The following is a 16,321-nucleotide window of genomic DNA, read 5'->3' as shown; positions in this document are numbered from 1 at the left end:
ACAAATTTGACAAGAAAATGACAATTTCAGTCTTTGCAGATGACACCAAGCTATGCAGTGGAATAATGTCCTTACAGGATGTCTCCAACTTACAAGCCAACCTCAATGCACTGTTTAATTGGGCAACTATGTGGCAAATGAGGTTTAATGTTGATAAATGTAAAGATTACTGAACTCTGGCTTGGCTGATTACCTGATCAGGTTACTGGACTCTGGCTATGCTTTGATTATACTTACTCTTTTTACCTTTTTATTTTTAGTATTAAACAAGTGTGATTCTACTGTACTTCTGTCTCAGTCTGGTTCATGGTTTCTGACAAATATGCATGTATCTTACATACTAGGAAGAGTGCAACTGAGGGAATCCATAGTGGAGAAGGATCTGGGGGTTTAGGTAGACCATAAGCTTAATAGCATGCAATGCCAAGCTGCAGTTTCCAAAGTGAGCAAAGTCCTTACTTGTATTAAGAGAGGTATGGACTCCAGAGAGAGAGATCATTTTGTCCCTGTACAAATCATTAGTAAGACCTCATCTAGAATATGCAGTTCAGTTTTGGGCACCAGTTCTCAAAAAGAACTTGAGAAAGTGCAGAGAAGGGCAACCAAATTAATAAGAGGCATGGAGGAACACCGCTATGAAGATAGATTAGAGGAACTGAACGTATTCTCTCTTGAGAAAAGCAAATTAAAGGGGGGGGGGGGTGTATGATCAACATGTGTAAATACATAAGCGGTCCATATAGTGAACTTGGTGTTTGGGTTATTCACTTCAACGTCCTCACAGAGGACAGGGTGGCACTCTTTACGTCTAGAGGGAAAAAATATTTTATCTCCAAATACGGAAAAGTTTCTTCATGGTAAAAGCTGTGAAAGTGTGGAATAGACTCCCTCCAGAGGTGGTTCTGGCCAGCTCAGTAGATTGCTTTAAAAAAGAACCTGGATTCTTTCCTTATTGTACATAATATAACTGGGTACTGACATTTATAGGTAAAGTTGATCCAAGGAAAATCCGATTGCCCCTCAGAGGATCAGGAAGGAATTTCTTCTCTTGCTGTAGCAAATTGGATCATGCTTTGCTGGTGTTTCTCTAGTTCAACTGTGGGTGAAGGATTGTATATATGGGATTGTATGATTTTATTTATTTTTGTACTTATTTTTTGGTTTAACTAGATGGACTTGTCTTTTTTTCAACCTGACTATGTATCAGTAACACAGTGCCTAATGAAATGATTTCATCGTAATCAACAATACAGGTTTTGTTATCCTAAATATTGTTACCTTTAAGCGAAATAAATCTGAGTTCTTTACCTACAGGCCCCTTTCACACCAGCGGACTGATCGGGTATGCCTATCCGTTTTTCAGACAGACCAGATCGGCCACTTATTGTCTGCTATGGGGCGGTGGATGTCAGCGGACATGTGTCGGCTGACACCCGCTGAGCATGCAATCCAACAAAATCTGCTGAAAACAGACATATGGCGATACGTTCGCCATCCGTCCAGCTGGTCGGATTAGATGGAAACGGACATGCAGTCTGTTTCCATCCGACCACCCCATAGAGGAGAGCGGGCTCTGTCCTCGTTCGCTCTGCAAAGCAGAGCAGACACAGACCTGTAATCTGCCTGCTCAGCGGGCATCAGCGGAGAGATCTCCCGCTGAGCAGGCAGATTCCACTCAGATGGATCCGCCTCATGTGAAAGGGGCCAAACAGTTAAACATTGTTCAAATGCTTTTGGTAGGAATGCTTGGCTTTGTACCTTGTTGTAACTTTTATATTGAGATGTCTTATTAAACTGATCTGCTTGATAAGCTGGGGTGAATTCTTATATGCTGTACTAATGCAGTGATATCCTATTACTTTCAAGGAGGATCCACGTAGAAATGCATTTATGGAGAAGGTTCACTCGCTGATGAAGAAGCTGACGGAGTATGCTCCAGTAGATGCAGCTGTAGATCAGAAGGCTAAGGCGTTTCTCCATGACTGTCTGCCTCCTGTACTTACTATTGGTATGTGGGGAACTTTGTAAGCCATGTTAATGTGAAATAATGTGACCTCAGTGCTGACAGAGAGGGGCAGGGGAGGAACAAAAAAGGCCATCTTCAGGTGCCCAATCAACCTATAACCTCATCAGTTGCTATAATGCTAGTAGATGGCCCGAATGATGCCCAAAGTGGTAATGCTGCACAATTAAATCCTGTGCCTTTGTGTAACCAAAAAAGGCAGGCTTGATCCACCTTCCAGCTTGTTGACAGTTTATGTGCAATTTGAGGCAACTTTTAACCATAGGTGGTCGTTCACTAACTTGAGCTCTTAGAATATATTCCCCAAATTAAAACTCCTGCCTTGTTCTAGATAATCTTGCCCAAAAGATATCGTCACAGCATCCAAGGATTTTTTTGCCTCTTTATTTAATTAAACACATCCTTAAGCAGCCAGTCCCCCACTATTTTGAGGTGGTTCAAAATGATCTGAATAATTTGGATCTCTCAAATCTAAAGAATAAAGACATTAGGGACCTGGATCTCTCTATTACATATCAGTTGTAACCATTTTTGGTTGCTTTCTGCTGGTAAAACTCAGTGCAGATGACCAGGATCTTCAGATCCTGGTTTCCCCAAGTGTACCTTCATCTTACTCATCAAAACATATTTCCCCATTTGTTATGGGTACATATTACTAAAATCCATTAATCGGTTCCTGGCCGGCCCCTGATAGTTTACGTTGGCAGAATGGCACGGCTGCGAAAAGTAACGTACCCGTACGTTACTTTGAATTTGCCGCCGTGTGCGCACGCTCGTGCCGCGGTCTCCGTGAGTCGGGTTGCAGGTCCCGTGGACTCGATCGCGGCGGGCATACCCGCGATCGCCTCACGGAGAGGACGAACGGGGAGATGCCGTTGTAAACAGCATCTCCCCGTTCTCCCTAGTGACAAGTGTCACTCGATCTCTGCTCCCTGTCATCGGAGCAGAGATCAGTGACGTCACACACCAGCCCATCCCCCTGACAGAAATCACTCCCCAAGGACACACTTAACCCCTCCCCGCTCCCTAGTGGTTAACCCCTTCACTGCCAGTGTCATTTATACAGGAATCAATGCATTTTTATACCACTGATTGCTGTATAAATGACAATGGTCCCAAAAATGTGTAAAAAATGTCCGACATGTCCGCCATAACGTCGCAGTCACAGCAAAAATCGCTGATCGCCGCCATTACTAGTAAAAAAAAAAAATTATTAATAAAAATGCCATAAAACTATCCTCTATTTTGTAAACGCTATAACTTTTGCGCAAACAAATCAATAAACGCTTATTGCGATTTTTTTTTTTTTGCCAAAAATATGTAGAAGAATATGTATTGGCCTAAACTAAGGAAAACATTTTTTTTTTTTTTTTATATATATATATATATATATATATATATATATATATATATATATATATATATATATATATATATATATATATATATTTTTTGGGGATAATTATTATAGCAAAATGTAAAAAATAATGCGTTTTTTTCAAAAGTGTCCCTCTTATTTTGTTTATGGCGCAAGAAATAAAAATCGCAGAGATGATCAAATACCACCAAGAGAAAGCTCTATTTGTGGGAAAAAAGGACGTCAACTTTGTTTCGGAGCCACGTCGCACGACCGCGCAATTGTCAATTAAAGCAAGGCAGTGCCGAATCGCAAAAAACGCTCTGGTCAGGAAGGGGGTAAATCCTTCCGGGGCTGAAGTGGTTAAGAGAAAAAAGACCACCTGTTTTGTGTTAGCTACTGCTTAACCACTTCAGCCCTGGAAGAATTTACTCCTTTGCTGACCGGGCCATTTTTTTGCGATATAGCGCTGTGTCGCTTTAACTGACAATTGCGCAGTCTTGCAGTGCTGTACCCAAAAAATTTATATCCCTCTTTTTCCCACAACTAGAGCTTTCTTTTGGTGGTATTTGATCACCTCTGCAGTTTTTATTTTTTGCGCTATAAACAAAAAAAGACTATTTTGAAAAAAAAAAAAATATATTTTTTACTTTTTGCTATAATAAATATCCCCCAAAAATATATAAAAAAACTAATCTATTCCTCAGTTTAGGTCAATATGTATTCCTCTACATATTTTTGGTCAAAAAAATCGCAATAAGCGTATATTGATTTGTTCGCGCAAAAGTTATAGCGTCTACAAAATAGGGGATAGATTTATGGCATTTTTATTTTTTTATTTTTTTTTTTACTAGTAATGGCGGCGATCTGCGATTTTTATCGGGACTAACACTATTTTGGGACCATTGACATTTATACAGCAATCAAAGCTATAAATAGCCACTGATTACTGTATAAATGTCACTGGCAGGGAAGGGGTTAACACTAGGGGGTGATCAAGGGGTTAATTGTGTTACCTAGGGAGTGATTCTAACTGTGGGGGGATGGAACTGCCTGGGTGAGGAGACCGATCGTTGTTCATAAGCATTAGGAACAACAGATCGCTCTCCTCGCCCCTGACAGAATGAAGATCTGTCTGTTTACATTGACAGATCTCCGTTCTCAGGAGCAATCCCGAGTAGCCACGTGCACGAGCTCCTATGTCACGCCGCGCCCTATATTTCTTAAAGCACCCACCGTACAGCTACAGCGATTCGCGCAGGAGTGCCATTCGGCCACCGTCAATTGACAGCGGGCGGTCGGCAAGCGGTTAACCGCTTCAGCCCCGGAAGAATTTACCCCCTTCCTGACCAGAGCACAAAAATTAGGTCCTTTTTTTTTCCCACAAATAGAGCTTTCTTTTGGTGGTATTTGATCACCTCTGCGATTTGTATTTTTTGCGCTATAAACAAAATAAGAGCGACAATTTTGAAAAAAACGCAACATTTTTTCCATTTTGCTATAATAAATATCCCCCAAAAATATATAAAAAAACATTTTTTTTCCTCAGTTTAGGCCGATACGTATTCTTCTACATATCTTTGGTAAAAAAAAATTTGCAATCGCAAAATCGCCCTCATCCGATCGAGGGCGAATACTGCTGTACAAAATGTAAGCACATTGTTTCCCTGGAAGCCCAGGTTCTGAATCTGGGGAAGCAACTGTCAGCACTGAGAAGTCCCTCCATACTAAAGGTGAGCCAGGAACGTACACGGCAGGTGCCGGCAGGGGCCAGCACAGAGGCGGGTGGAGACAAAGAGGTGCAGGCACTAGCAAAGAGTAGATGGGTGACAGTCAGGAGGGGTAGAGGGGGAAGTGCCAGAGAGGCCGATCCAGGACTGGAGCATCCCAATAAGTACGCTCCATTGAGTGACATTGGTGAAACCAGTCAGGGACCAGCACTGCTGGAGATGAGGGACTCTCCTAGCTGCCAGGGGAAGAACTCCTCCAGTGAGAGTGGGGGGGGCAGCAAAGGGAAAGGAAAGACAGATTCTGGTGGTAGGGGACTCAATTCTTAGAAGGACAGAGAGGGCAATCTGTAACCAAGACCTGAAGCGCCGAACAGTATGTTGTCTACCAGGCGCTCGGGTTCAGCACATCACGGATCTTGTGGACAGATTACTGGGAGGGCTGGGGAAGACCCGGCTGTCATGGTGCACGTTGGCACCAATGACAAAGTCAGAGGCAGATGGAGTGTCCTAAAGAACGATTTTAGGGACTTAGGTGCTAAATTGAGGAAAAGGACCTCCAAGGTATACTCAGGAATACTACTGGTACATCGAGCCACACCAGAAAGGCAGAGGGAGATTAGGGAAGTAAACAAGTGGCTGAAGAGATGTTGTAGTAAGGAGGGGTTTGGGTTCCTGGAGGACTGGGCCGACTTCTCAGTCGGTAACCGGTACTATAGAAGGGACGGACTGCACCTAAATGAGGAGGGTGCAGATCTGCTGGGAATGAAGATGGCCAAAAAGTTAGAGAGGTTTTTTAACTAGGCTATGGGGGGGAGGGTCCAGAGACAGTGATAGCCAGCGCGGAAGATATTCCAAAGGGTAGTATTGGGGGCATTAGTGGTAGGTTAACCAAAGCACAAAAACACAAGGTGAGTATAGTAGCAAGTCTTAGTTGCAATCTTGAAACACCCAATACGAGGACAATATGCGACCGGTCTAAACTATGTGGCATGTTCACCAATGCCAGGAGCATGGCGGACAAGATGGGTGAACTAGAGATACTGTTGTACAAGGAGGATTTGGATTTTGTGGGAATTTCAGAGACCTGGTTCAACAGCTCTCATGATTGGCTGGCAAACATTCAAGGGTATACCCTATACCGCAAGGATAGAGAGGGTAAAAAAGGGGGAGGGGTATGCCTATATATCAAGAATAATGTACAAGTGAATGTGAGAGATGACATCACTGAGGGAGCTAGTGAGGAGGTGGAATCCTTATGGGTAGAGCTCCAAAGGGATGAAGCTAAGGGGAAAATAATACTGGGAGTATGCTATAGGCCCCCTAACCTGAGGGAGGAAGTGGAGATGGATCTCCTATCACAAATTGGCTTAGCAGCAAGGATGGGAAGTGTTATCATAATGGGGGATTTTAATTATCCAGACATAGACTGGGTGGAGGGAACCGCGCATTCATTTAAGGCTCGTAAGTTCCTTAAAGCCGGACAATTTTATGGGTCAGATGGTAGACGCACCAACTAGAAATAAAACATTACTGGATCTACTGATTACCAACAATACAGACCTGATCACAGATGTGGAAATACGGGGAAATTTGGGTAACAGCGATCACAGGTCAATTAGTTTCAGTATAAATCACACAAATAGGAAACATGAAGGGAACACAAAGACACTGAATTTCAAAAGAGCCAACTTCCCTAAACTACAAACCTTGCTAAAAGGCATAAATTGGGATAAAATATTAGGAACAAATAATACGGAGAGAGATGGGTTTGCTTTAAGAGCATATTAAATAAGGGCATTAGCCAATGTATCCCATTGGGTAATACATTTAAAAGAGCGAACAAAAATCTTGGATGGCTTAACTCCAATGTAAAAATGCATATAAAAGCAAAGGAGAAGGCCTTAAAAAAATACAAGGTTGAGGGATCATCCTCAGCATTCAGACTTTATAAAGAATGCAATAAGAAATGTAAGGGTGCAATTAGGATGGCTAAGATAGAACATGAAAGACACATAGCGGAGGAGAGCAAAAAAAATCCCAAGAAATTCTTTAAGTATGTAAACAGTAAAAAAGGGAGGACAGACCATATTGGCCCCATAAAGAATGAGGAAGGACATCTGGTTACAAAGGATGGGGAGATGGCAAAGGTCTTGAATTTATTCTTCTCCTCAGTATTCACGAGTGAATCGGGGGGGCTTCAGTAACCAAAACTGCAGTGTTTTATCCTCATGACACAACACAGGAAGCACCTACATGGTTACAGAGGACGGAATTAAAATTAGACTTGAGAAACTTAACATTAATAAATCACCGGGACCAGATGGCTTGCATCTGAGGGTACTTAGGGAACTCAGTCAGGTGATTGCCAGACCGTTGTTCCTAATTTTTACAGACAGTCTATTGACTGGAATGGTACCAGCTGATTAAAGAAAAGCCAATGTAGCACCAATATTTAAAAAGGGCCCAAAAAACATCCCTGGGAATTACAGACCAGTTAGCCTAACATCAATAGTATGTAAACTCTTGGAGGGGATGATAAGGGACTATATACAAGATTTTAGTAATAAGAATGATATCATTAGCAGTAATCAGCATGGATTCATGAAGAATCGTTCTTGCCAAACCAATCTATTAACCTTCTATGAAGAGGTGAGTTGCCATCTAGATAAAGGAAGGCCCGTAGACGTGGTGTATCTGGATTTTGCAAAAGCATTTGACACAGTTCCCCATAAACGTTTACTGTACAAAATAAGGTCCGTTGGCATGGACCATAGGGTGAGTACATGGATTGAAAACTGGCTACAAGGGCGTGTTCAGAGGGTGGTGATAAATGGGGAGTACTCAGAATGGTCAGGGGTGGGTAGTGGGGTTCCCCAGGGTTCTGTGCTGGGACCAATCCTATTTAATTTGTTTATAAACGACCTGGAGGATGGGATAAACAGTTCAATCTCTGTATTTGCAGACGATACTAAGCTAAGCAGGGCAATAACTTCTCTGCAGGTTGTGGAAACCTTGCAAAAAGACCTGAACAAATTAATGGGGTAGGCGACTACATGGCAAATGAGGTTCAATGTAGAAAAATGTAAAATAATGCATTTGGATGGCAAAAATATGAATGCAATCTATACACTGGGCGGAGAACCTCTGGGGGAATCTAGGATGGAAAAGGACCTGGGGTCCTAGTAGATGATAGGCTCAGCAATGGCATGCAATGCTAAGCTGCTGCTAATAAAGCAAACAGAATATTGGCATGCATTAAAAGGGGGATCAACTCCAGAGATAAAACGATAATTCTCCCGCTCTACAAGACTCTGGTCCGGCCGCACCTGGAGTATGCTGTCCAGTTCTGGGCACCAGTCCTCAGGAGGGATGTACTGGAAATGGAGCGAGTACAAAGAAGGGCAACAAAGCTAATAAAGGGTCTGGAGGATCTTAGTTATGAGGAAAGGTTGCAAGCACTGAACTTATTCTCTCTGGAGAAGAGATGCTTGAGAGGGGATATGATTTCAATTTACAAATACTGTACTGGTGACCCCACAATAGGGATGAAACTTTTTCGCAGAAGAGCGTTTAATAAGACTCGTGGCCACTCATTACAATTAGAAGAAAAGAGGTTTAACCTCAAACTACGTAGAGGGTTCTTTACTGTAAGATCGGCAAGGATGTGGAATTCCCTTCCACAGGCGGTGGTCTCAGCAGGGAGCATTGATAGCTTCAAGAAACTATTAGATAATCACCTGAATGACCGCAACATACAGGGATATGTAATGAAATACTGACACATAATTACACACATAGGTTGGACTTGATGGACTTGTGTCTTTTTTCAACCTCACCTACTATGTAACTATGTAACAATAAGCGTTTGATTGGTTTGCGCAAAAGTTATAGCATTTACAAAATAGGGGATAGTTTTATGGCATTTTTATTAATAATTTTTTTTCTTTACTAGTAATGGCGGCGATCAGCGATTTTTATTGTGACTGCGACGTTATGGTGGACATGTCGGACATTTTTTACACATTTTTGGGACCATTGTCATTTATACAGCAATCAGTGGTATAAAAATGCATTGATTCCTGTATAAATGACACTGGCAGTGAAGGGGTTAACCACTAGGGGGCGGGGAGGGGTTAAGTCAGTACTGGGGAGTGATTTCTAACTGTAGGGGGGATGGACTAGCTGTGGCACTTCACTGATCTCTGCTCCCGATGACAGGGAGCAGAGATCAGTGAGACTGTCACTAGGCAGAACGGGGAGATGTTTGTTTACATCAGCATCTCCCCGTTGGTCCTCTCCGTGAGGCGATTGCGGGTATCCCCGCTGCGATCGAGTCTGCGGGACCCGCGACCCGTCTCACGGAGCTCCCGGCCAGTGCGAATAATACTGATAATAACATCTAATAATAGTCCATGTGAAATGAATCAACTGACAGTGCATAAATACAAAGCACAAATCATAAAATATATAAAAAATATGTGAAAAAAAGTGGGTAAAAAAATTTCATTAGTGAAAAGTATCCAGATGGAATTATCCAATAGAAGACCCTGGGTCTGAGCTTTCACCACTAGTGCTGCCCGTCACCTTCACAATAAAGCAATGGAGGCTTACCAAAAAGCCTGCGACCGCCCTTATTGAGGGGGTCAAAACAGGCTTAGTAGAACAGCAGGAACAACAGGATACTGCTGGGATCTCACAGGCTTCCTTCGCAGATGACCGGTCAGCAACAATGAAGAGCACCTTAAACGGCGCATTCCCAGGAGACAATCCTTATATGGTGATGGACATGCATTTCCATGGGTACGAGATGGGCATTCCGTAGATTAAAAAAAGGAAGGGAGAAAAAAGAGACTCCATTAGTGTAGAAGATCTTTTGCTGATTTATTTAAAAATTTTTTAAAAAGTATCAACACATACACATTCCTTGCAAGGATATAAAGTAAAAGGCTCCGCTCGTGTCTAAAAACAAAGATCGCGCATGCGCAGTGCGTATAAGCGTGTTGACCCTACGACTGTTTCATCACAACTGACGTCATCAGGGGTACGCAACCACGCACGTGCATGCGCTTTATAAGTCCTCACGGCGAAGCAAAGAAGCACAGCCATTGGTTACCATAAAACAATACTCAGAGCTTATTGGTCAGATTAAGATGGCTTTAACCTCCAGAGTTGAGCCAAAAAAGATTTAGCTCTCCCCTGACATCCACAGGACAGTTCTAACACTGCTCAGTGGTAAGACTTAAAAGGATATTGTAAAAAAAGGTAATAATGAAAACAGTGCCATCTTGTGGATCATTACGATACTGCTTAAAAAAAGAGAAAAAAACACATATATAAAAAACTACTGTGTAGTGAGCGTTTCATAATTAGGCCAAATAGAAAAAATTGGTTATTAATCTTGGCTCATAACAGAAAAAAAACCCCTGGGGGAGAATTGATTATTATTGTAAAATACGCTTCTCCATACTCCCAAAACAGAATTATCATAATTTAAAAAACCTATAAAAACAAGCTCGTATGTGACCAAAAGCTATTAAAAGTTGTACAACATATCTTATATGATGCAAAAAATGCAAAAAATTGTAATATAATACAAAAATATAAAAATACAGAAATGAATCTATAAGTATCAAAACTTCAGTAATTTAGTTACAAATTAGAGTCTGATTAATAAGAAAAGACAACTCTTTCATCTTTTCCATGAGGACGGAATGCATGACAACTCTTTCATCTTTTCCATGAGGACGGAATGCATGACAACTCTTTCATCTTTTCCATGAGGACGGAATGCATGGAGCCAGCTAAACTTACACTACATGTTCAGAGGAAATCCTAATCCTTCTGAGATCTCTTCATTGTCAGAAGAGAACATACAATCTGAGGATGTATGGACAGATCTAACAAGGTTTATCCCTAGCCAGGGGTCACATCTCCACAATACAGTGATAATTGGTGAACAGCGTGCTTAATCCAAGCGAAGGTGGTGTGCTTTTCCTTTGATGGTTCCACCCTGAAAGGCCCCGACCGGGTTAAGGTCGCAAGCTTCTTTAAGCTTGCCGTTTGGTAAGCGTGCATTCTTATCAATACCACAGTGGTGCGGTGAAGGACATATTGATTTATTTGTATTTCCACCTATCTACGCTTCCCACTTTATCCACTATTTATGATCGATTTTGGATAGGACTTTTTTACCTTTGTTTATTATGTACTTTTATATGAACTTTGAAGCCTATCTCAAATTTGGGTCTAATATTTAACTTATCTGATTTGGTTATATCATATACACCTTTTTTTTTTGTCACAGCGCTGCTCTTTTTGTATTTATTAGAGTCTGATTAATAAAAGAGGTAACTAGAGGGGACATCAACAATTGTTAATGAAACAATTGATGTCCCACTCTACATTGAGGCCATTGGGAACATGAGATCCGAGCCTATAGATCCAGTTAGTTTCGATCTAGATATTGTTCTTCTACCGTTGCTACCACGCCAGTGGGGAATATATTTTTCCAAAGCTATAAAGATAGTACCCTTGGGGTCTCTCTTGTGTTTGAGATGGTAATGCCTAGAGACATTATGTTTGTCAAAACCTTTCTTTGTTTGTTATATGCTCCCCTAGTCTGATGTGTAACATCCAGATGGTACGTCCCACATATTCCAATCCGCATGGACACCTCAAAAGGTACACAACACATTTAGTGGTGCACGTTATGAACGATTTGATGGGATATGTGACCCCTGTGCCCTCAGATGTAAATTCGGTTAATCTCCTATTGCGTAGTGCATTCATTTTACAGGCTTTGCACTTTCGGCAAGGGAAGAAACCTTTTAAGTCCCCAAAAAAAGTTGGACGTGTGGGTGGGTCCGGAACATTGGGTGCTAGTAAGTGTCTAAAGTTAGTAGCACCCCTAAACAGTACATGGGGATTATCAGACAGCAAGGGTCAGAGAATCCGGTCATTTTTAATCACCGGCCAGTGCCTTTTAATGATTCTCTTTATAGCCCAATGTTGGCTAGAGTAAGTGGGGAGAAAAGCTAGGCCGAAATCCTCTCTATTTTCAACCTGAGGGGGTTTATCACCCAAAAGATCTTTGCGATCCCTGCTCCCTACCTCAGTAATCAAATAATCCAGGGCCGCAACGTCATAGCTCTTACTTAAAAACCTAGATTTTAGGATTAAGGCCTCTCTATGAAACTCATCCACATCGGAACAATTCCGCTTTAGGCGCAGGAATTGGCCCTTAGGGACAGCCAGGAACGGTGATGGCAGGAATCCAGTGGAATATAACTGTTCCTGTCAGTTGATTTAAAAAAAGTGGATGTAGTGATCTTACCATCCTCAATTGCGATTACTAAATCCAAAAAATGAATCCGGATCGGGCTAGCTTCATAGCTGAGTACAATACCCCTATCGTTGTTCAGGAAGGATAGGAAAGTGGCCACAGATTCAGAAGCACCGTCCCAAATGCACAAGACATCATCTATAAATATTTTCCACATGATAAGTTGCGGTGGCCTATCATGTAGAACCACATCCTCCTCCCATTTGGCCATAAAGAGGTTGGCCATACTGGGAGCAAATTTAGCTCCCATGGCCACTCCTTTTGTTTGTAGATAATGCACATCATTGTACCAAAAGTGGTTATGCTCCATCGAGAAGTCCAGTAGCTCCATCACGAAATTACATTCCGTGGTGGAGATATTGGAGTCTCGATAGAGAAAATGTCGCACAGCCTCATGGCCCAACCTATGAGATGTCGCCGTATAGAGCGATGCGACATCAGCGGTAACCAACATATAAGTGGTCTCCCACTTGATTTCGCTCAACAAATTTAGGACATGAGAAAAGGAGTACCAATCACCAGTGGTTGTAGGTAATGGTCAATATATTTACCCACACGAGAGGTGATGGAATCTATACCACTGATGATGGGTCTACCTGGCGGTTTAATCAAGGTTTTATGAATCTTCGGCAGTATGTACATAACTGGTAATCGGGGAGCTAAAGGAACCAAATGTTCCTTCTCTTTTTTATTTAATATCCCCATGTCGTGACCCTTGTTAATCAAAACATTCAACTCCCGTTTAAACTTGAGAGTTGGGTCAGATGGTAGAGTGGAATAGGTGTCTGTGTCAGAAAGAATCCTTAACATTTCTTTAGAATAGGAATCTTTATCTAGGATGACAATAGCTCCGCCCTTGTCAGCGGGGCATATGACTATGTCCTTCCTACTACATAATGCTTCCATTCCAGCCTTGATGTTATATTGGGGTTGTACCGATTTTATTCTGAAATTAGCCAAGTCATTTAGCACCAAATCACGAAATACATTGACATTAGGTTCCAAATTCTCGGAGGGTTAAAGAGCGAGGCATTAGACAACCCGGAATGCACAACCACAGATGCTTCACTGGTTAATTGTCTAGCCAGGTTGCTAAAAACGTACCTTTTGATATTGAGTCTACGCGTGTATTTCTGCACATCTATAAAAGTTTGGAATTTGTTGAGATTCTGAGGTGGTGCGAACTTCAAACCTTTATTTAAAGTTGACATTTCCTCCCCAGATAGTTCTTTGGTGCTGAGGTTTATGATACCATTCACATCTATATTCTCCTTCTTTTTGAAGTGAAGGTTCCTCCCCCCTCTGCTCCCTCTCTTGCGTCGCCATTTCTTTTGTTTCTTCCCCTGCTGGCCAACTGAAAATCCCATCCAAAACGGTTTTCTCCTGTATGTTGGCCTTGAGGGGGATAAGAGGTATTTCGGCTCTCGCCAGATTCAGGTGCATACTCCCCAGTGGCATTGAGCAGAGGAATAAATCTATTCCTGGTGTTGATGTTAACCACATGTTGGCCCTGACCACCATTGTTGTTACGATAGTCACGCCCATTATTGTGGCTCTGATGAGCCTGATGCTCATCCTGATGTCTCCAAGGTGGAGGCAATTGATAATGCGGACGAGAAGAAGAACCTCTTCTTCCACCTCTTCCTCTAAGCTGGTTAGGGTACTGTTGAGGGCCCCTACCCCTAGAAGGATAATGCATCAGAATAGGTTCTTCCCCGCATCTCCTGAGTTGCAGATGCTGGTTGAGAACCAACAGTGGTAGTAGAGGAGGGGGGATCAACGGGGGGAGGATCAACGGGAGGAGGGACTTGCCACTTGAAGACCACATTCTCCCTATAATCCTTCGCATCCCTATTGTATTTTCTTTTTTTCTTTTGCTTTTGTTCAGTTTCTTCTTTAATCAATAAAGTTTTTAAAGCTTCTGATCTACGAATATAATCCTGTTCAGCTTTGAAGGGGATTAATTTACTTTTGATGCTGTTGATCTCTAGATCCAGCATTGTTAATTTACGTTTCTTTTTGGCTACCAAAAACTGTAAAAAACTAACTCCTGCCTCATTAAAATATTTGTACCACTCAGCCAATTCGTTATCCTCTTTCTGGGGATTAACCTCCCACCTTAGACTCCTAGGGACCATATTTGCTTTCACATATTCTTCCAAATATGCTATGTCCCATCTAGTATGTACCTCAGTGATGGTGAGATTTTTTAACCTAAGGAAACATCCTGCTATGTCATCTCTTGGATCATCATTACCATCAAAAACTCCTGTGGTGTCAGTGACCACTTGAGATCTAAAGTCAAAAATATCCATTATGGATACACCAGCTGAAAAACTAAATATCGAAAACGTGTGTAAAAATTACAAAGATAAAAATTGCGCTAGGTGCGTGAATAATGTGAAAAAAAAAATATATAACATGAAAAATATCCTGCAGCTGAACACTATAACCCTGATATAAGGGCACAAGAGATATAGAAAAAAGGTAAGAGTGCAGCGCTGGATAAATACCACAAGTAATTAAATTGTGTATGATAACAATAAGTGCAATATATACCAGTAAATCAATAGTGTTAAATCAAGTGCGAATAATACTGATAATAACATCTAATAATAGTCCATGTGAAATTAATCAACTGACAGTGCATAAATACAAAGCACAAAACATAAAATATATAAAAAAATATATGTGAAAAAAGTGGGTAAAAAAAGTTCATTAGTGAAATGTATCCAGTTGGAAATATCCAATGGAAGACCCTGGGTCTGAGCTTTCACCACTAGTGCTGCCCATCACCTTCACAATAAAGCAGTGGAGGCTTACCAAAAAGCCTGCGACTGCCCTTATTCAGGGAGGGTCAAAACAGGCTTAGTAGAACAGCAGGAACAACAGGATACTGCTGGGATCTCACAGGCTTCCTTCGCAGATGACCGGTCAGCAACAATGAAGAGCACCTTAAACGGCAGATTTGAAAGACCTTAAATCTCTTTTAGTGCGATTGAAAGCCAACCATATAGTTTTCCTTATCATAAATTCAGGGACACAGGACGAAGTATTCAGGTACATTGGGTTATGACTGATGAGTTCAAGAGACACTGGTAAACAAAGCTTTTAAAGGACAGCCAAGTATAGCTCCTCCCACTACCAGCAAGCTTCGTTTTTTTTTTTCTATCGTCTTAGGATAACAAACGCCTTCTCTCTCCTGAGTGAATAAACTTTTTTCTTTCCATCAAAATTCCTTTTTTCATCTAGCAAGTTTACCTACCTGTGTCAGCTACACCTGAAATTAATAGTCTGGGAGTTTGCTTAAAAGTTCCAAGCTTGTGCATTCCCAATTGCAACCAGTCACCTTGTCATTCGCCTAACTCAGAAGTCTTTTCTTCTTAACGTTTTGCCAAGCAATACCTTATAATTAAGGGGTTCCTAAAGAAGTGGACTGTCCTTGTTGACCCAACTATTTTCTGTCTTAACAAGACTGTTAGCTGTCCGTGTTGTGGACATTATATGCCAAATAGCCAGAATGGGTCCCCTTTAGGTACATATTCTTTGAACCCTTTGGCTCAAATGTTGGTCTGTGGAACATAATTGCAAGAAACAACTCTTGTGTTTGCTTTTGATAGGAAGATGCCTCTTTGGCGAATCCCTGGACACCTTCATCTAGGAGATCACTTGGGGTTAGAGCACCATTTTTTTCTAGAAAGAGAAGACAGAATTTTTAGCTGGGAAACCCACAGCTCCAGAGGCTAAGAAAACATATTTTCATTTCTTTCATGCCTCCAAAGTCCAAGACAAAACTTGGAACTTAGTTCTGCTCAATCCCTGAACCCGCAAGTCTTCCAAATCCGTAAACAAGTACTCATAATGGGGGC

At 41.6% G+C, this 16,321-nt stretch overlaps 1 protein-coding gene across 1 annotated transcript in view; it reads left to right on the top strand.

Moving 5' to 3' along the window:
- Positions 1 to 16,321, top strand: part of RIOX1 (ribosomal oxygenase 1) — a 345,989-nt gene that overhangs the window by 184,563 nt on the left and 145,105 nt on the right. The window contains exon 11 of the mRNA XM_073627655.1: positions 1,867 to 2,008. Coding sequence (XP_073483756.1) covers positions 1,867 to 2,008 — 142 coding nt within the window. The remainder of the gene's footprint in view (positions 1 to 1,866; positions 2,009 to 16,321) is intronic.

The sequence above is a fragment of the Aquarana catesbeiana genome, linkage group LG04 (genome assembly GCF_042186555.1).
Source record: "Aquarana catesbeiana isolate 2022-GZ linkage group LG04, ASM4218655v1, whole genome shotgun sequence".
Lineage (NCBI taxonomy): Eukaryota > Metazoa > Chordata > Amphibia > Anura > Ranidae > Aquarana > Aquarana catesbeiana.
The sequence above is the reverse complement of the archived record's forward strand: the minus strand, read 5'-3'. Positions and strand labels throughout refer to the sequence as shown.